Source organism: Durio zibethinus, chromosome 5 (genome assembly GCF_047325235.1).
Source record: "Durio zibethinus cultivar Kanyao isolate XHJ-2024 chromosome 5, ASM4732523v1, whole genome shotgun sequence".
Lineage (NCBI taxonomy): Eukaryota > Viridiplantae > Streptophyta > Magnoliopsida > Malvales > Malvaceae > Durio > Durio zibethinus.
In genome coordinates this window covers 22,840,003-22,862,930 of record NC_143166.1, presented here as the reverse complement: position 1 = coordinate 22,862,930, position 22,928 = coordinate 22,840,003, and the positions used below count along the sequence as shown (strand labels likewise).

General features: G+C 27.5%; 1 protein-coding gene across 2 annotated transcripts; it reads right to left on the bottom strand.

The window, feature by feature from the left end:
* Positions 1-8,423: 8,423 nt before the first annotated feature.
* LOC111282665 (protein CURLY FLAG LEAF 1-like) lies at positions 8,424-10,752 on the bottom strand. 2 transcript variants are annotated; one of them, XM_089761484.1, is made up of 3 exons: positions 10,611-10,752; positions 9,878-10,515; positions 8,424-9,065 (listed from the first exon to the last, which is right to left on the bottom strand). In XM_089761484.1, exons 2-3 carry the CDS (start codon positions 10,109-10,111, stop codon positions 8,715-8,717), a joined length of 585 nt encoding a protein of 194 aa, XP_089617610.1. In that variant the 5' UTR covers positions 10,112-10,515; positions 10,611-10,752; the 3' UTR covers positions 8,424-8,714. The 2 variants fall into 2 exon arrangements, with proteins under 2 accessions (XP_089617610.1, XP_022726596.2); XM_022870861.2 differs by having other exon boundaries at positions 9,878-10,740.
* Between the last annotated feature and the right edge of the window lie 12,176 nt (positions 10,753-22,928).

The following is a 22,928-nucleotide window of genomic DNA, read 5'->3' as shown; positions in this document are numbered from 1 at the left end:
CTTGCAATTTTATTCCAAATCACGGATTTTGATGTTTTTAATCCAATTATGACTTTGGTAAGGTTAAAAAACATCATTTTGAACTAACAAAAACACCAATAATGAATCAAAATCATATTTATGCAACTTTTTCATGAATTTTTAAGAAATTTGCCATTTTCATGTATTATGCAAGTTTGGACATCATTTATATATTGCATACCTTCAGGCAAATGCACAAACACCCAAGAAACATGACTATAGCAAGTATATTTCTCAAATACATATATATCAAATTTTCATTAGTTTAAGGTCCTTATGTATAATGAATAGTGTCAAAAGTTCACATGAAAGATCAAATATGATCATTTTCATTCATTTGACAATAAGACAAGTACATAAGCATATTTAAAAATTCAACAACTTGTCCAAGTTACAAAAACATTTTCATATAAGCAAATTTTACAAGTAAGCACTTTAAGCCTTAAACTAGTCAAGTAGTATCATATAATATTCAAGAAGCATAAACTCCATAAAAATCATATTTGTAACACCAATCTCATTTAAGCAAATTCATTAATGCCAAACTAAACAAGATAAACCATTCAAAGCTTAATATATCCAATATTTTGATTTTTGAAAACTTAAAACTCATTTTTACTTGAAAAATCTCAAAACTAGTCAAGCTAATTTTTAACCATACCAACAAGTATCAAATGACAAAATAAAAGTTGTGCAAGTGATCCTTTAGCCTTAGAAACATGAAAATAAAAAAGCCAACTTTTAAAAGCCCATATTTCCTTGAAAAGGCTACTAAGATGGGCCAGTATGTTTAAACACATATTTAAACTCATTAAAGCATTTGAAAAAGTTTGAAATCACAATCTTACATTGTTCAAATGGTTTTTATACCCATATTTGCTGAAAATCAATATTTAGTTCTATAGACTCTAAAATCAAAACTTGCTTTTAACATATTGAGAATTTAAACCATGGCAAGTTAATCATTTTTTTTAGCAAGTAAAATCAATAAACTCAAGATATTCATATTCATTTTACACTTAAAATCTTGCTAAAACAAAAGTTCACATTTTAAAGCTTGACTCTTGTAAAAATATTTTCAAAGCCAAACATAGAATTTCAAAATTATTAAGCCTCATATGATCCCCTAAATTTGTGCATAAATACAATTCAATCAAAAAAGTACAAAATTAGATTGCATTAAGCATGTCGAGAATTTAATACCAAGCATCCATATATAAAGCCATACTTATGCTAATGCTCATAAAGATAAATATATATTCAATATAAAATTAAATTCACCAAGCATATGAACATGTAAATATTAATCTTTCAAGAACAATGGCAATGTTTACACTTATATTCCCTTAAAAATGAAATACAAATATATCTTAAGCAAATAAGCATAAAAATCAATTTCAATAACAATGAAAATATATTTATATCAAATTCATCAAGCACTCAATATTAAGACAAATATATACTTTAATTCAGGCACATGTTTTCCTCAAGACTATGCAATTCAATATATATCCATAGAATCAATTTTGCATTATCAATATATATAAATATATATACGCACTCAATATTTAATTAAGAATAGGTAACAAAATTTAAAATTTACTTCAAATAAAAATTTGTCTTAAAGGTTACGAATTTTTTATTGCATGTTTAGAGTTTCAATCTTTAAAATCACATTTGAGCTCTTTGTCTAGCACACCTACAAAAGATATTACTAATTTGATTTTTTATACCCAAATTGCTTTGGGGCTTTAAGAGTTAGTCACCAAGTCTCTTGTTCCTCTATAAAACAACACTTGCCTAATTCCAAATGAGAATTTCCATCTAATAGGATAGGTTGATGTGGAATGAAATGGAATTTACAATGATTGCATTTTACAAGTTTAGTATATGAATTTTCCAAAATATTTTGTTTTTTCTTTATCAAATCATTAAACTTCCTTTTCAAATCAAAATTTTTATTTTCCAAAATTTCATTTCTCTTTTGAGAAGCTTCAAATTTCATTTTCAATTTATCATTATGACTTTCCAAATCACTTTTTGTATTCATAAAAAATTCATTTTCAACACTAAGTCTTGAAATGTTTTTCTTGAATTCCAAACACATATTTTCAAACTTAATTACTAACTCATTATAAACATCTTGTAACTCATCAAATGTATATTCACAAGATTGAGTTTGAAAAGTTTATATCTCAGTTTCTTCAAGAGCAATGAAACATGGTTTGTTCTCGTTTGAGGATTGGATTTCAATAGCAACATCATCTTTATTTTCCTTGCCACATGTTGAATATTGGCTTTTGCAAGACCTCTGTTCAACTTCCCCTTCCATTGTTGTTTCTTTATACATTTTTTTAAGTTTCTCCCATATCTCCTTGGCATTTGAGCATTTTACATTTAACTTAAAGTTGTTAGAGTCAAATGCATTATAAAACATATTCATGGAAAATGCATTGACTTGCATAAGCTTTATATGATTCTTATCCCATTCTTCATCATTTGATGTAATATTAAAACCCTTGATGATAATCTCTCATGTTTTTATATCATGAGTCATAATGAAAACTTTTATTCTTGTCCTTTATTGAGTGTATTTTAGACTTTCAAACATAGGAGTCTTCATAATAGATTGTCTTTCATCAACTATTGTATCCAAAAATTAAGCCATAAGATCACTCTTAAGTTGTTAGTGTGGAAACCCACATCCAACCTATAAGATATTTTTCATTTTGACTCAAATGTCTCATAGTTTTATCCCATAAAAGTCACTTCACCAGTTTAGGTTTAAATCTTAACTTATATATCATAGTAGATTCTCATAATATCTCGATGTAGGATTTAGGTATCATAGTTAGACCTACAAAAGGATTTGACCAAAACCAAAAATGAAAGGATCTCTTCTAAACTAAAGTCTAAAAAGAAATGACTTGGATTAAAAAAGGTTTAAAATGAAATAACTTGGACTAAACTAAAGTTTAAAATAAAAATGTAATTTTGCAAGTGACATTTTTTTAAAATTTTAAAAGCAAAGTTGAAAAAGACTTGGACAAAATTAAAGTCATTTTTACAATTGCCATGAAACTTGAATTTGGTTTCTTTATTGTACAGATCTTATTTGCCACAAAAATTTTTAGTTGCTTGTAATGCCATTCATAGGATGTAAAGGTCAACCTTTGCTATTTTCAAATGATATTATCAATCTTGGTGCAAATGTAATGCCCCTTAAGATGCAAATGCAATGGATCAAATAATGATCCAAATGCTCAATAAATGATGCAATCACAATGCTCCAAATAATTATGTAAAATGTAAACCTTTATTTTAGTGATGGCAATGATCAACTATTATGGCATAAATGCAAATTTCAGTGGTGCAAATACAACCCTCTATTTCATTGATGCAAATGAATAACTATCACAATGAAAAATACAAACCTCAATTTTAGTAATGCCAACCATTAACTATCATGATGCAAATGTAAATGATTTTGCCAATATGTAAATGTCCTCTTTGAAAATATAAATGAAAATGTACTATGCAAATACCAATCTAGTGATACAAATGCAAATGCTTACGTTGAGGGTGCAAATGTAAAGATCTATTGTAATGATGCCATCTACCAATATGCAAATGAAAATTTCAAATCCAATGATACAAATAGCCTAATAAAGATGCATATGCAATAACGATGATAATACAAATGCCTACTAAATAATGAAAATGTAATAATTTAAACAATTATCCAAATACTCATTTAAATGATACAATTCATAGTCTAAACAACAATACAAATGCAATAATCAAAACAAAGTATTTTCTTTGCCCAAGAAAAGTCATTCTTGTCATATTGGTTTGGGATTCATTTGTCTTTCATCCACCACAATATTTTTCAAAAACTCTCAAAAACAATAATTGACAACAGTTATTCCGAAATAATTATATGGACTTCACTCCAATTTTCATTTCTTCATAATGTTCATAAAAAATTGCCCCACATAACCATTTTTCATGATCAAAACAAAAATGTATTTTCTTTTTATTTTTCCTTTTAAACATGATTGAATCTCTTAAAACATGTGATTACTACATAGAATGAATGAAGTGAATCACAACTTGATATTTTGACATGAATTAGATCGTTAAGTATATCAAGATCTCAATTATTAAGGGAGACTTTGCCACTGAATGAGAAGGAAAATATCCTTGTTTCTTCATCTACACTTACAAATAAAAAAAAAGTTTCCTTTTGAGATATGAATTTCTTGAAAATCAATTTTTCGCAAAAAGATTTGTTTTAAAGCACAATCCATTTTTGTAGTCATTTATCTTATATGATATTTAAAAAAAAAAAAGGTTAAAACTAGTGTATAGGGTCAAATTTTGGGGAAAAAAAAAGCATAACTTTATTTATAAATCCACTTTACTTGTCTACATTCATGGATAAAAAAAACTATACTAATTATAGAAAATTACAAACATATCAACATTCAACTTAATCCAAACATATATAAATCAATCTCAACATAATAAGCACTCACCACACCTAAGGACCTTCTTATTTTCCTTTAGTTTTATAAAGTATTTATACACCAGACATTCAAATATATACCTCATATTTTTACATCGTCTACCTCATAAAATCGTATAACTCTTTTTACATCTTTTTGTCATTCCTAATCATATTAAAACTCCCATTATTTGTAAGCCTTACCTAAAAAAATCCCTTTATTTTTAAAATTTTTACCTTGCAGTTCTTGTAGTCTATAAAGTAATATCTAGTTAATCTAAAAAAAAATCTTAAATAAAATTTTTACCAATTTTTTTGGGATTTAATTCAATATTGTCAAGAAGCTTGTGCATGGTTTTCGAGAATTGTAAGAAGTGGGATTGAAAGAAAAACATAAAAAGATTTGAGCAAAGATAGAGTGAGGTTTTGGAAGTTGTGAGGGAGTAGGGATGGTGGTTCTTTTGAAATTTTAATTCAAAGAAATATTTGAACATAGTGAAGAGTTTGGTGAAAATTAGGTTCCGTCATTGGTTAAAAACTAGTTTATTTTTTAATTTAAATTTAAGGGAATAAAATAGAAAGAAATAATTTGTTAAAATTGAAAACTTTTGGAAATTTATTTGATTTAGATTGAGAAATTTGAGATTAAAGAGTTTAATGAAATTTTGAAAGGATTATTATTTTATAATTTAAATGAAAAATAAAACATTAAAAGATTAATATATATTTCTTTTATTATTTATTAACTTTCATTTTATTTGGATTTTATTAATAGTTTTATTGTTTTGATATTTGCAAATTGTTAATTTTTTAAATATGAATATTTTATTAAAATGTCAAAAAAAATTTAAATAAAACTTTTCATATAAAAAAATATAGTATGTCATTAATTATTTTAAAAATCATAAAAAAATTTTATGATTTTAATTATAATTATTATATTTTATAATAAAGTGTGTAAATTTAAAAAAAAAACAATTACGATTAGAATGATATTTGTTATACTCATAACCACAATAAACATAATATAAACATAATAAACAATAAACATAATACAACCCATAAATATAAGGCGACCGAATATCCTTAATCACAGTTTAAATCCTGTATATAGAGCTACTTAGTTTGGGAAGTATGGTAGACTTTGAAGAGAAATAACAAGAAAATCTCTAAGCTTTGAATAGTCATTTAATATTGACAGGCTAGAAAAAAAAATGGTGTTAAAAAATTTCCTAGCCCTATCTAATTTCCTCTTTCGAGTATGTTGTTTACAATAATAATTAAGGTAAAGGATAAAGATTGATGAAAATGGAGTTTTTTCTCATGCCCAGATACTTTTTAATCTTAATTCCTTAACTAAAATACTTTTAAACTTTATTCCAAAATACAGGTACTTTTATTTTATTAAATTCCACATCAGCATTTTATTACACATCAACTTCTTCTTCTCCACTCCTCTCCCAACCCCTTCTTGCAAGGTCGCTTGCAAACTGGAAATATTCAAAAGTAACTAAATCAGATCAAATAAAAATTTTTGGAGAAAAAAATGTGTTAAAATACATAGTCTTGATAAACAAATAATCTCTCGCTAGCTCGCTAGCCATTGAAGCAAAGACACCTAAACCTTTTTCATTCCTCACTCCTCAGTCCTCCTAATTCAAAACTAACAAAAGCATCAACACAAGCGTGTTAGACCTGCTCTAAAGAAAGCTAATAAGCATACCAAGCACTCATCCAACCCTTTTAGGCTTCTTAATCTCATTAGCACTCAAAAAAAAAAAAAAAAATCTTAGCCAACCTCTCTATAGACAAATACTTACTCAATCCGCTTCTCTCAACGGTGAATATGGTGGAGATTTCTTATGTCCATTTGTTTGGACTTCTTCAAGTTGAGAAAAAAAAAAGCTCTACAAATTTTGGTTTTTATTAAAGATTCTTAAGATGCATTTTGGAGTTGAGATGTGGAGCATAAAACAGATTTTTTGGGATTTAAATCCAAACGAAAAATTGTGAGAGATTTGATGGAATTATAAGAGTTAAAGCTTTACTTTTTTAACATTTGATAAAAGTTGTAATCCCATTTGATTCAGGTATTTCTGTACATTTTCACTTGAGGTTGCAAACGCAACCTTGTAGAGAGACAGAAGAGAGGAGTTAAGGAAGAAAAAGCTAATGTGTAATAAAGTACTGACATGAAATGTTATTTACGTGAAAGTACCTGTATTTTGGAATAAAGTTTAGAAGTGTTCTAGTTAAGGAATTAAGATTAAAAAAATACCTGAATTTGGAAAAAGACTCGAGGAAAATGATAGCGAACAGACGCATTATGAAATGCTACCTGCGCCAAAGTTGATTCAGTTGATTTGATTTAGATAAAATTTATGAATGTGTGTGGATATATATAGTAAAATAACCCAACTTGAGTAGTCGAGTCAATAAGTGAGCAAAAATTTCCTTCCACGTTAGGTGACATTAAACTTAAAAAATACTAGTACAAGATATAGAAACAATGATAAATGGACTTAAACAATTGATTAATTAATACTAATACTATACTAGATCGAACTTTCAAAAGTAGCATCCTTAAGAAGGGAGGAAAAACAAAAAAGAATAGTTGCACATCCGTCATAAATTCCATATAATGACAATTATGATATATATAAGGGAGAAATTAGCTAGTTTTGCTCAGGGGATTGGAGGGTATTTGAAATAATGACGAATTTATGAAATTTAGAGATATCCCACATCATTTGATTTGATCCGATTAAATAAGATTAGAATATTTCATAATTAGGCTCCAGTAAGGTTTCGATATTAACATTATTATCCATCCCGAGATGGGATAACGATTTTCTAGAAGTTTGCTATTTGAATTTGATTATAAATAATATAATTTTTAATATTTGTATATATTTTTTATTTATAAACTATCTATTGTTAACATAAAAATTAATAAAATTAATTTATTAAATTTGTTAATTATATTTTTAACTTTAATTTATCTTTTAGAAATTAATTTTAAATTTACAAATCAAATTTTATTTTTATACTATATGAGTAATATTCAAATATTAAAAATAAAAGATATTTTAATATTTTAATAAATAATCGAATTTAAATACGAATGTAAAAAATAAAGGATTACCGTATCTGTACGGGAAAATAAAAATGAAACTAAAGCTTCATTTGACTCTAAACGGAGCTCCAATGCGATGCAATTGAGGCACCTTTTTGTCCAATCCTGCTGTGATGTTGTTGGTTGTTTGGCAAACATTCTCAAAATTCAATACAAAGCTTTTGTCTGCACTGAAACTCCGGTGAGAAACAGGAGTTTGGAGGGTGCACTGGCTAACTAGGATCCAAATTGGACAATAATGTCCAAACAAGTTATTTTTATTTTGTTTTTATCTTTAAATTTTTAATGATAAGACTTAAACACCCCTAATAGATAAAAATATTTCATTTTTTTAATTTATCTAAATAATATTTACAACTATTATAAGTATTATTACTTGAAATATTAAATATTTGAAATAATTTTTTATAATTTTTAATACTTAAAATCATAATTATTATTTATAATATAAAATAATATTTATCAATAGATTGAATAAAAAATTTAAATTTTAAATTTTAAAATTTAAAATATTAAATAATAAAATATATAATAATAATTATCTATATATTTTTAAATTAATATTTTCAATAATCATTTTTATTTTGACTTATCATCATCGTTATGTTTATGTTTATATTTAATTATATATTTTTATTATTAATTTTAATCTTATCATTAAATATATAATTTTATTATCATAATAATTAAATTTATTATTATTTTTGTTTTTAATCTCGTTAAATTGCAAATTGTCAAAATAAAAGCCACACGTCGAAATCATTACCAATATTATTCTTTTGTTTTTCCATTGACCAAGCCACCGTCACAGTCACAACCACGGGTAGCATACGACTCATAACTGGTGGGACTTCAATTCAACGACCCCCAAAACAAACGCAAAACACGGGAGAAAAAGAAATAAAAAGAGAAAAGAAGTGGAAGAATCACAGCTTCAACTATTAATATTAATCCGTCTAATATTTCATCATTCCACAATCAATCTTTCAAAAAAGAAAAGAAAAGCTAGTAGAGAAAAGGGGGAGAGAGGACAGATACGGCAAATCTGGTTCATGGAGAGCTACTTTCGGATCGATCAAAGTGAAGAAGTTGACCATTACATTTGGGGCAATCTTCAACTTGCTTGGAGACCATGAAATACATAAGACAGCTCTTGCAGCCAGCCACAACCAATACATTGTCTTTGTCTTTATCCACCCGAACGTAGTTGTTCTTGTTGTAATGCCCTCTTTCTCTTGAAGAAGAAGGAGATGACTCCGTTGATGAGTCCTCACTGTCGTATGAACTATCATCATCATCCTCTTCTTCTGAGTAGAAATCTCTGCTGTACTCAGCTGCTGTCCTTGGATCCTCTCTTGCTTTCGTTCCGTTCCTCCAGTTTATGTAGTAAATCTCACCTGTCTGCCATTTACCCCCCAGGAAACCAAACAAAAAACAAAAAAATAAAACCCCACGCACCCACATCAAACAGTAAAACTGTAACATCAATAAACCAGATCAAAATACAAAACTCTTTCACATTTTAAGACTCTGAAAACTGGCTGCATAACTATAATGTACTACTACTCTATGATATATTGCTACCACATGAATCAGGCCAAAATAGAAATTGAGTCTTTTACCTCTTTTCAATTTCGTTAGCACAAAAGAAATACAAGAAGGACATCACATATTCACATGAACTTTCATAAATTACAATCAATCCCTCAAGCCAGCTTAACCCCTTAATTCCTTCATCCCTTTCAGAAAAAAGAAAAAGAGAAAGATAGTAATTGATTCTTATGATCCAAAATGAAAGGAATTTATCTGGGTTTCAACTGTTAAACGTGTTCCCCGTCTTTCACAATTCTAACTCCTACAAGAAAGGATTAGCCGTAAACCAAAAGAGGTGAAAGAAATGGGAAAAGAGAAAAACAAAGAAAGGTTATTTTTTTAGGGTTATGGTCTGAATCCTTGCGCTTAGGATGCGTGTGGGAGAAAGGGAGACCATCAGAGAAGCAATAAATAAAAGAAGAGTGAAAAAAAATCAATTAAAGAACAAAAACAAAAAGTACACAACAAAGGAAAGAGCAAGATCTGCCATGGGTTTCGCATTAATTGCGTCTGAAACAAGAAAAGAACTAAAACAGTTGTAACCATTTCAAAAGACAGACAAAAGAGAAAAAAAAAAAAAAAAGAATAGTAACGAAAAGAAAAAAAAAAAAAAAACCAACCTTTAGATCAAGGCATTGTTCCCAATGGTAAGGAAGAGAGAGATGGGATTTGAGCTCCAAGCTAGTGTCAGAAACGGTGTTTGGAAGGTTGTTATCAGCTGATGTCGAAGACCGCCGTATTATTCCGTTTTCAGCGCTGCCTCCGCTGCTGCTTCTTATCTCGTTGTTCAAAGAACAGTTTTGTAAAGACCTCTCCAAAGATTCTGTGATGGTTGCCATGTTTGGAGGTTTCATTACTAACGCAAAATCCCACCAAAAATAAAGAAATGATGAGAAATTCGAACAAAGGAAAATAAAAAGAAAAGAGAGTGAGTGAGATTAGGAGAGTCGGGATTTTGAAGGGAATAAAATGAGGGGAAAGGGATGGAAGGAAGCAAGGGTGCGTTTGTGCTTGAGAGATGATAATATGAATTCTTTTTTGGGTGGGTAGAACTAGAAACACAAAAGCTTCACGCTCGCTGTACGTGCGAGTGGGAATAAAGGAAATAACCCCTATGTGGGCCCACATCTGTAAACTCCAGAGAACGTCTGCAGTATGCATTTTGTCTCGCGTCTGAGCATAGGCATTTTAAAAGGTCACAGACGCAGCGGAGGCGCGTGATGCAAAATCCCGTCCCGTTGCGCTCTACCTCTGATTACTGAAAAAAGTGAAAAAGGTTTAGGATTGAGGAAATCTTTGGTGGGGTTAAAATTTTTTGAGAAGGAAGAGTTTTATTTTTGAGAGAGAAGATACCTAAGTTGAAAATTGATGTTACCAAAAAGAATGCTGCAACTCTTTTTAACAGTTTCTGGTTTTCGAACGAGAAAAGAAAAAAGAAAAGTTGGGTGGAATTCTTCTCTGAGGATTGAGGAGGCACAATGTCTCATTTGCTGTTGAAAAAATTAGCTTCAAAGAAGGCAAAGCGAAGGAGTTGTTGTTGTTGTTGTCGTCAATAAAAAAAATTTTTTTGTGAAGTCAGTTTTGGACTTTAAAGATTAGGACAAATTTTGATGAGAAAAGTAAGCGAAATACTTCTGAAGTTCAGCAATCTAATTATCATTTTCTCAATATAGGCCATGGAAATTGGATTCCAACTTCAAGATTTCAAGCGAAGTCTAACTTCACATAAATCTGAGATCTCTTGTTATCGATCCAAACCGATACTTTTCCATTCAACTCATTCATATGATTTTTGTTACGCTTAGAACTAATAACATTAAGCACAAGTCAAACAAGTTTAAAAGCATTTAAAAGTCAAAAGCAGGCGTGAATTATTTTTGATTTTTCAGCCATTGTACATGGCACCGAGTGGTTAGGATTAAAGCATATGCTTTACTTAGAGAAGTTTATAAATGTATTAATAAAAGTTTTGAATTGTATGCAAGATTTAATGTGGTTTGATTCCGAAAAAGATTGTTTATTTCCAATTTTTATTTCAAACCAAATAAATGAGACTAAAATTTGAAGAGATGAAGTCTGGCTTGTGCGAGAAACGTGTTGTACTTTTCTAATTTTAATCCAACTTAACTCAATTTGTAAATCGCTTTTATATATTAACTAAATTGATGCGCTCACTTCCTCGAACGGTTTCTTAAAAGTATTTATAAAATTTTTTATTTAATTAATTTTAAAATATAATTTTAAATTATATTATATTAAATAAATTTTATTTAATAAATTTTATTTTTTAAATATATTTAAATATATGTATTGATATTGGTATAATTATATTTTATCAATCATGAAAATTCTATATATATATATATATAAATTAATTATTTAGAAATTACTTAATAAAAATGCATTTGAAAATTTATTTTATATGAATTTTAAAAAAATATTTCTATTTTATTTTGTTTCTTAACATGTATTTTTATTTATGGTATAAAAATATATTAATTTTTTTGTTATCAAATTCTTTTAACAAAAATAAAATTTTCTAAATAGTTTTTTATCATTTAATTTATTTCATGAATTATTATATTTAGTTTTTATTCTTCCCCTTTTTATTTAAAAATTAACTGATAAATTTAATTCACGTAAAAAAAATTAAATAACCAAACAAAGGCTTATAATTATTTAATTAACTTTTGGATTTAGTCTAAATTTTTAAATACAAATAATAAATGTAAAAATGTTAGGGCATTATTCTTAATATAGTCAATCTATTTTTTAAAAACTTTGGTTTTAAATTCCCAACCAATTAATTCTCTTTAAATGGATCGATTTTACAAAATTTTTTTAAACTTTAATCCGAAAATCATACTCTTTTTTTTAATTTTTTATGACAAAATGATTATTTTATAATATTAAACAACTATTAATTATTTTATAATTTTGAAATTGCTTGGTCACTTCCTGACTTTATTTTGCCTTTTGAGAGTTGATGGTTTCTCAAGTTGTGTCTTGCATTGTAGTTGATTACAACAGTTGATTTACTCTTTCAGCATTCATCAATTACTGGCGTGGAAAAGAGATATTTGATTACTAGCAAAGATGTCGATGCAATCCATTATGCAAGTTATGAAAACAAAGTAAATGAGTTGCCTATTTTACCGATCTTTCCTTCATTCTAAATTTAGGGCTAACTCTAATAATTTCTTTCATGATGTTTATATATTCCCCCTTCATTGATAACATAACTTAAAGTTGAAATCCAATGTGAAGAGTAAAAAAGACCTAAAGCCTTAGACATCCAATAATTATAAATTTAATAGAATTTGAGATCCAACAAAAGTAAGAAAAAGGATAAATTTTATCTAAATGAATAAAAAATTGATGACTTAACGGTAAATTGAAGCAAATTGAAATTTAAGAACAACTTATATATTGTTATTGATTTTGCAAAAATAATTATAAATTATAAACTTAAAGAATAAGAAAGAAATGTCGAGAAATTATTCTTGAACCAATGAACAAAAAGTAAATTTTTTATTCATAGATAAAAGATGAGACAGGTATAGGGTCAAATTATAATAGATATGCGCATGCTTCCTAGTTGTATAAAAGAGGTATCGGAATTGAAGGAATAACCTTTTTATAATTAAATATAATAATATTTAATAAAGTTGATTTGTCAATAAAGTGAGTTGATTTGGCATTTGAAATGAATACTAAAATTGATGAGCTAACATGAAATTAAATAGAAATTGAAGATGGTAGGGGTGTTCATTTGGTCAATTCGATTAATTTTAAATTGAATTATCAAAAATTAAATTAGCTTAATTATATTATTTTATTTTTGTTACTCGAACCAAAATTATTAATTTCAAAAATTAACTAATCGAATTGAATTTTTTTTGTTTAGTTCAATTAATTTTTTGGGTTAACCAAATAATAAATATATTTAAATTATATTATATTTTAAACTCTTAATTTCGCACATTTTAAATAAATTAAATAAAATTATCCAACAAAATATTCAAATACCAAAATATTATATTAAAAACTCTAATAACTTATAAATAAAATGATCCATTTCATGTATGTTTCAATTCATATTTAGATTTTGTTATATTTCGATTAAAATTTTGGTTAATTCAATTTTCAAATCGAATTAACCAAAAATCGAAATTCTTTTAAAATCAATTTTGTTAATCGATCGAAATTAATTTAGCAATCAACAATGAATTAAATCGATTTTATTGATTAATTTGATAAAACCAAATTATGAATATTCCTAAAAAAAAGAGATAACTTTTATATATTGTATAGATAGTAAAGTATAGAATATAGATGCCATAATACACTTATATTTTAATTATGTTTCAAATTTACAAATGGCTTTAAATAATTGTTTGGATAGCTTTAATATATTAAAAGAGTTTTTTAGACCCTTCATTCTTATGTTTCTACACATAATTAACTTTACATTTAAAATTAACTTCCAAAATCACCTCTTAAATCAAAATTAAAGCCAAATATGATTTGGCTTAAAATTGCGGACAAAATTTGTAGGGAACTACTTTAATATAATGTACAGATAAGAATGCCAAATAGGTGACTTGATTTGCTTTTTTAAAGGTGAGTTACACATTGGGCACGTTTCTTTTCTCATTGTTAACAAGGAAATACAGTAAATATAATCCCAATGTTAAACCAAATAAGATTTAAACAATCACACAGAAAAACAAAGTCATAAAGGGAAGGGTTATGGGCCGAATTGAAATTTAATGATGATCTCAATCACACAAGTTAAATGGAAAAAAACAATATAAGGCAAAAAGCGGGGGTGAGTTTGTGAATGAATGTTTTGGAAGGGAAGTGTTATCAAATGGACAAAGAGAAATGGGCTAGCTTGTTAGTACGAGTGGACAGGGCGAATGTCTTGGGCGAGCCGCACTGTCCCTTGCCGCTAGGAAAATATATATATTTTAGAAAAAGGTCAGAGACAAGTAAACTCTCATAGGAAAAGAATATATTTTTTAAAAAAAGGTGAGAGACAAGTAAACTACTATACTAACATCTAGCAATACTAACGGTAGAGGCTTTTACATTTGCAAAGTCGGAAGTATAGATTAAACTTCGGCAGATGGAATGGATGATTGAGATTGGAGGGGTCCACGCGACCCCAGGCTGGTGCTGTGTTGAATACTAGTAGTAGTAGAGGCCCATTATTAACCGGCTTTTTCCTGATGTGGGAATCTCTTCTGAGCTCTCCTCAGTCGCTGACACCATTTCCCATTACCCATTTCACATTTGCCATTAGCCACCCATCCTCTCTCTCTCTCTCTCTCTCTCTCTCTCTCTCTCTCTCTCTCCCTCTGCGGCCCTGCGCTGCATAATATTCCCTTCTAGTCTGGCTATCTCTGCTGTGCTTGTGGTTCTTGGGATTTATCACTCTTGTATTTGTTTTCTATTTGTATTGCTGTACAATTTGTTGGCCAACTTCAATTTTTAATTTTCTAGACAGTTATCTCCAACTAAATTTTAATTTCCAAGGCAGTTGTTGTCGTGCACTTGTAATTTGATTTTCTTTTATTTTTAAAGGAAACAAAGGGAGGGAAGCTTTTTTAATTTCTTCGGCTCTTCTCATTTTACCAAGACTAGTATTATATTTCAAAATTAAAGAATAAGCTTTTGTCCATGTCTGATTTGCAAGTTTCCCAATTCATTTCCCAGCACGTTAAGTGATGACGATGGGTTTTAATTTAATCTTTTGGGAGCAAGAAGGAAACATCTCCGAGTTCTTTCGGCGTGCTCCCTGCCAATGTCTCTGCTTACGCATTTTCTTTCACATTCTATTCCAGAAAAATTAATTAGTTAACTAATTATAGAACTATTGTTTTATTTAATTATTATTTATTGGAAGAAATGTCGTTTTTTGTGCTAATCACGGAATACAGGATTGAAACATGAAATCGTAAGGTTAGAGATTGATTAAAAATAAAAATCAGTCATTTTTAATATTTGTATTTCAACGCTCAAATATAACGTATTAACTTTTAATATTTGAATGACACATCAATTCGATCGTGTGTCTATCAAGTGGGTTGTTGCATTGGCAAAATTGAAATAAACTTCTACAAATCAAGTTGACTCACTACATAAGGTCAACTCAAATGATTAAAATGCTATTATTATTTCGCCGAATCATTTTATAGTAAAAAAAATGATTTTGTCTTTCGAACTATAAAATACCTTAATCAATAATGTAAAGCTTTCTTTGCAATTTAAGATTTTTTTTTTTTTTTTGATAAACTGCTTACTACTTATTTTATTATCATAACAACTAGTGGGTTGCCTTTGTTTCGTCGATGGTATAAATTTTTTATATTTTTTAAATGTATTATTTTATCTTTTTTATGCTAACATATAATAAGATAAGACATTTTAATATTGTAATTATCTTTTTTATTTTTAGATTAAAATGAGTTTTTAATTGATTGTCGATTGATAATGTATGTATAAATTCAATTTTACAACTCACTCATCTAAAATTTTATGTTCCAAGTAAACTTAAATATGAAAAGTTAAAAAAAAATTATCATCTCAAACATCATTTGTGAAATAATGTTTTAATAGGTGAAACTAAAAAAACTCTAGAAAATTATAAATTATTAATTATCGTCTTTGAAACTTTCATTGATAGCCAAAATGTCATAAATAGTTCATAAAGTCATCTCCAAACTTCAAATATGTGATGCATATTTAATTTTAATAAGAGTAAATCAATAAACAAACAATACAATAACTAATAAAATCTTACATAAAAACATGAAATATCTAAAAATAACTTTAAACTTATGTCTATTTACGGAGAAAAAAATTATAAACCTAACTGATATTTGAATCACTATATAGAAGTCAACTTTTGTTGATGCCAAAAGCTACATCATTTTGTTAAAAAGCATAGTATAGTTAGAGATTAAGCCAGTGAGTAACACTATAATCTTCCAAAATATAGTGATGTTTAATAAGTAAAGTTTAAATTACTATAATGTATACATGTGTACAACAACTTACAAAGTAATTTAAGCATAACCCCAAAAAGCCAATCAATATTATTAGAGAGATGTTGTTCTTGCAAGGTAAAGATTTTAGCTCTAGATGTTACATTTTCTCCCATCCCCTAATATTGTAAGCACCTTTAAGTAATACTACAAGGCAACGACCCTTTATATGCATTACTTACCCTTTTGAAAATTGCCATAAGAAAAAAAAAGGTAGGCACAAAACCATCATGTTACTATATGAATACAAATTGGTACACCAATGCAATGTCTCATTCTTTCACACATAAACAAATTTGAAATACATTATAAGATTAAAACATGTAACTACCTAGCTAATTAGGTGAATGTCCAACTAATAAGATTATAGCATGTAATTGCTCAAGTTGACTTAGTTTTATGTGAACTTGAAAACTACCCAACCAATAAGGTGAATATTCAAATCATTCCCTAAAAAAATTTTGGACCTTTAATTATACTTAAAGAAACATAAATTGACTACTAATCTAACTTGTCTTTTTTCATGAATTTCTTATACAATTACTTCAATATGTTGAAAGCCTTTCTAGCAATCATACTTTTTTTCAATAACTAAATACTTCTCAATATTCTCTAGACTAACATATAATTTCTCATTGCTATAAACTTAAAGATGTGTTCTTTTAATCTTGTCAAGGCTTGTAGGAGGACTGCATGATATCTCCTTCAAATGATAGAGGAATATTGATAACATTGTATTAAATGTTGGTCTTTTCAATAGCTTGAATTGCAGACTCCACACATAAGAACCATTAAGTAAATGAGCAGCTATTGTTCCATAAATAAAAAACATTAAATAACCTATGACCAAGCTTATAAGTGTACCTGAAGGTAATGATAATCATAGCCATATAAACAAATTACTTAGTCTCCTCATCATTTTTATGAAACAAAATGTAATTTACGTTACATACATTGAGTTCAGCCATAAATCCTTTAAGAAGCTTGTATGGATGAAACTAGGATCACGTCAACCAACAACTTGGGCTAGTAGAGTTGTATTTTATCATCAAAATATTGTTAGAAACATGACCTTATTTGGTAGTAATTTAAAAATATTACGTGATAGTGATCTTTGTTAGCTTTTTAGGTAAGATAGTAATCCAAGATGGGTGAATTAGATTTCTTAAAATTTTTTTCAAACAATGAGTTCAAAATAATTGAATGAAAAATTAAAATCAATATCAAAATATGATACAAATGACAACAATTGATATATCTTGAAGTAAATATAATCAATAATGAAAATAAAGAGATAAAGATAGACAAATCAAACACAAAGATTTATAGAGGTTCAATCCTGCTCCACAAAATACCTACATGCTCTCTTTTTGGTTGTCCACACCAAGGCTTCAATCCACTAATCTTGAATTGAAAATACAACCCTATCTTTTTCTCTCTAAGGCTTAAGATAGAAACTTTTACCCTTTGTAGTATTTTACCCAATCTCACTACAAAGCTCTCTAGAGGATACCTCCATTCTTATTCTCTTCCCCATTTTAATGTTAAAGGTAATTTTGTAAACAATAGAACAACTTTTCTAAGGCTAGATGTTTGCTAAGTTTAAGTACAAGAAAATGATGAATGAATAACATATATGATTTGGATACAATAAATACAAATAAATAGACTTTAAAGCTCTAAAACTCTTAATTCTTTAAAAGAATGAATATATGACATGTTTGATCATACTATTTTGATTTTTCAACTCTTGGTGTGTTAGAATGCCCGATTTATAGAGGAAAATGAGGAAATAGCCATTGGGAATACTTGAGAAATGAAAAACCATGTTTTATTCCTTTGAAATTAGCCCTTGGAGCTTATTTGGGATGAAAAGATCGATTGGTTTTTGAATTTCACTAAGTTTTTTACCATTATAGTTGAGGGGATTGATTGTTTTGGTACCTAATCAATTGGGTCAGCCAAGTTTTGTATTCTTCCTGATTCTGGATGAACAGTGCCATTGGTAGTCTCTTACTTGTATTCTACTCAGTAATTTGATCATCCTGAGTTACATAACTCCAAATCAAGAACTGTTTGAAGATTTGAAAACTAGACTTAAGAGACTTTCTATCTATATAAAATTCATAACCTAATTCATTGTATATAAATTATAGTGAATTTTCAAAACTACCTCTTATGCAGTTTTTAGACAACTGCATAGTGTCTAGTAAAAATTCAAAATGTTTTCTTACAAAATTTGGATTTTGATTTTGTTTGATCCATTAGAAAGTAGACTTAAAGAGCTTGCCAAAAATATAAAATTCAAATATTAAAACTTTGTGAATTAACAAAAATAAGATAAGTTCAATGTTGGAAAACTTTTTTCTTATAAAACAACTTTTTTAAGTTAATCTATTTCTCAAAACCAATATTATCAAAATTTTATTGAGTCAAGATGAATATGTTCACTTGAAAAGCAACAATTAGACTTTCCTTTAAGCTCAAATAATAATCTTTAAAGATAGATTTGGTTTGAGAAATATGAAAAAAAAGAAATGTTTGTTTTTACATTAAAAAACGCATTATTTATTTAGTACAAAAAATAATAAAACTTAAAAACATGTACTAAATAAATTTTTTTCAAAATCTTAATCAAGCTTATTACATTTAATGTTTTTTCATTTCACAATAAGGATCAATTCAAGGCTAACAATCCCCCTTGTTGATATGACAAAACTTAAAAATAAATTTGTTTGATGTAAAAATTTTCTTTCAAACATTTAAAATTTTTTAAAACCATTTTGAAAAACTCCCCCTTAAACAATACATTTCTTTTAACAAAACTTTCTCTCAATTAATGTATCCTAATCTAACATAACAAACATATGTTAGTCAAATATATCAAATAAGCACAATCAAGAACATATGTATGTCAAGCAAGGCACAAGCAATTTGTTTATGATATTTCTCCCCCTTTTTGTCATAGTAAAAATGATGAACAAATAAAAAAAGGAGTATGAACAAACATAAGGCATGAGCAAATAAAAACAAAAAGGTATTAGCAAATATATTTATAAAAATTTCTTCCCTTTTTTTTGTTTTAAACTCTTTATCCCAAATATTGAAGCTCCTATACTAATTGCTAGAAGCATGCATGAAGAAATATCCATAAACTTTCTCATTTTTTATCTTAGGAAAAGAAAAAGAGATAAAATCACATAATGGAACAAAATTCATGATAGCTGTAGACACCGAATTTTGTCCAAAACATTTTTAACATGATTAACTTGAGCTCATTTGCGAACATGAGCTGAAACCATTAATATAGGACCATTACGTAAATCATTTATAAGGACCATTTACAACCCATAAAGAGCCCACAAATTAGCCCATTTGGAGACCTAAAGTCAACTTAAATCAAATTTGATCAAAATTAGTCAAACAAAGTCAAAATTGCTTAAAACTTGGTCAAAATAGATAGCACTTGGGTCAATTCTCAAAATTCATAATTTAATTGGAATCATTGTGGTTCAAAATTAAAATTGGTGATTTTTAAGGCACTAGAATTTTTATTACACTTAGGGAATTGCAAAAGTACTAAAATGTCTTTAAGGGTATTTTTGTAATTTAGCCTTTCATGATTGAATTTTTGTGAAACTTTTCATATCTTAATTTTATAATATTTCATAATTTTTGGTACATTTGAAATCACAACAGTACCCCGAAATGTGTGAAATTACCAAAATACATTTTTAAAGGTATTTTCGTAATTTGGCCTTCTTGAGCTCAGATTTTCATGAAACTTTTCATATCTTAATTTAATAATGTTTCATGATTTTTGGTGAATTTGAAATCATAGCAAGACCTCAAGAGGTGTAAAATTACCAAAATATCCCTTAAAAGTATTTTTGTAATTTATCCTTTTCGAGATCAAATTTTCACGAAATTTTTTAGATTTTAATTTTATAATATTTCATGATTTTTGGTGCTTTAAAGTCCCAAAAATGAGCATGTGAACATTGATTTCTAAGAAAATGGCCTAAATACCCAAAATTTTGTACTAAGGGTAAAATGGTCTTTTATTTGATTTAGGGGCTATAAAAATCTAACCTTTGCACTGAAACTATGGACCATTAGAACTCTTATTGAATCTTGATCCAATGGCTGAAGATTGCTCCTTGAAAAAAAAAAAGAAAAGAACTTTGACCCTTGGATGAGATTTGCTTTAACGACTATAATTCAATTTTGGATGGATATTTTGATCTTTCTCTTCTTCAAGAGGAGGGATTTTTTTTACAATTTTAGAGAAAAGAGGGTAGCTCGTGAAAAGAACAAAGGAAGTAAAATCAAGAAAAAAAGAAAAAAAGTTATAAAAAGCTTGGAGTATGTAGAATTTTTCTCCCTTTTTTTCTTCTTATTTCCATTCCATAACATTAATCACATCCTTCAGATCATTTACTTTATTAATTTTTTGTTTTTTTTTTAAGAAAGTGGTAATTTATTTTTTTTACTAAGCTTGGATCAACTTACATCTAACTAGTTAATAGTTTGGATTGAAATAAGAAAACCAAGCAACAAAGAATTTTCAATCCACCATTTTGGCCTTTGGAGGTTCGGTCAAACAACCTCACCATGGCTGAACCTCCTTTGGCCCTGTATTGATGTTTTTCTTACTTTTGAAGGTTATTTGTGATGATTAAATGGTAAGTTTATTTGCTATTTACATAAATTTTAGCTAGAATGTGATACAAGAATGTTGTTTGACTTTAAATGTTGATTCCGTGTTTTCTTCTCTTCTTAGTTCATCATATGCTTGTTGAAACTCCTCATATATTGTAGATGCCTTCATATGGTAGAAATCGTGATGTTCAATCCATTTTTAAGTGAAATGAAATGTTGATTGCTTAGGAAAATGCATAGGGTATTCAACCAAAGTAGTTTCCTTGCTCGACCAAAACTTGCTCATCCAGTCGTGGCCAAATGTTGCTTGATCATATGTATTTGATTTTTGTGTTTGTCATGTTTACTAAATTTTCAATGTGTGAGATTAATTTTTCAATGGAAAAATGATAGTTGAATAAGTTGTTTGGTGGATTTTTATGTTTGATTAGTCTAATTTTTAAAGAACAAAATGGTGGAACATTCAAACCAATTTCAAAAGTTTGTTATGTTTGATCCATTTTTTCTCTTGAATTTTCATACAAAACTTGTTTGTAATTTAGTTTTGTAAATGCATAGGCTTGTTATTAGTTTGTTTTTTGGTCATGCTTTTATCATGCATTCAGTAATGCTATTTATGTAATTTGTTCTTATCACATGCATATTTTCTTAAAACCCTAAATCTATTTTAAAATTTTAAAGATTTGCATGAAAACCTTTTATAGAATAATTTGTTCCCGAAAGCTGTTTAGATGTTGAAGTATTTAGGAAATTTTATTTTATTAAGAATTTTTATATATTTCCACAGCTAAAAATAAATTCGCTTTGCTAAAGCCATGATTATAAAAATACAAAATAATAAAAAAATAATAAGACAAAATTTTAAATATAAAAATTCGCACTTAAACTCTAGTTAAATGTTGGAGAGTCCAAGTGGTCTCTTTTATATTTGAAAAGTCAATTCTTAAATTTATATTTGTTCATCATTTGCATACGTTTTGTTTTTAGATTAATGTCCTCATTTATAATGCGTATATATGCATGTTTGCTCTAGTTATGGATATTTAATATTAATTATATTATTTTTCATTTTTTTACAACATAAAAAGTTTTCTTAAAATTTTTTAGTTTTGAACAAATAAAATTAAAATAGCATTCTATGAAATATAATTGTTGATATTTTACCTAGATGTTAGAAAGTCATCAATGATTATCATTTACAAAGAGTGTTATTTTATTAATTTTGAAATAATGTTATGATAAATCTTAAATGGTAAGACTATTTTTGAATTTTGCCTTTATGTCGAAGACTTTGAAGGTATTTCTTTAATTTGAAGATTTTCATAATATTCTTAAATAAATGATTTTTTTAACTAATTTTATTTCTTACAAACAAAGGGGATTATAATTAAATTTCATATAAAAAATAAATTTTATCTAGAATTGCAAATAACGCATAATTAATTGGTACCAATTTTGTGGGTGTTCTGGGGATACTAATTTTTCCTCACACGTAACCGACTCCTAAACTCAATTGTTTTAGTAGATCAAAATTATTTTTTTAATAAAACTTTAATCCTGTTTTTATTGTTTTATTAAAAGATAAATTTTTTTATGGCCTATCACACCCTAAAAAAGATTAATGGATACTTTCTGTGTTTTTCATAATTTTTAAATTTTTACATATAGCGACCAAGTTTCCAAATCGATATGTTATGACAGCTTGGCGACTTCAATGGGGACATGTTGAAAGTCAAGCCAAAAATTTTAATTATGCACTATTAAAAATTTTTTGGATTCAATTGGTTTTAATTGATATTTAATTTAGTTCCCTTTATTTTAATTCCTAAAAAAAATGATACATATACATGTAAGTTAATAAATAAAATAAATTGTATGCTAGTTATTTCTTTGTTTTGATTTGGTGTTTATGATTTATTTATGTTATTTTGATTAATACATCACTTTACGCATCTTT

What these genes read in the sequence shown, in the direction of transcription:
- LOC111282665 (XM_089761484.1), bottom strand. Translation starts at nt 10,111, where the DNA reads ATGAAACCTCCAAACATGGCAACCATCACAGAATCTTTGGAGAGGTCT. An exon ending in AACAATGCCTTGATCTAAAG is followed by an intron (nt 9,066 to 9,877) that starts GTTGGTTTTTTT and finishes GGTAAATGGCAG; the next exon opens with ACAGGTGAGATTTACTACAT.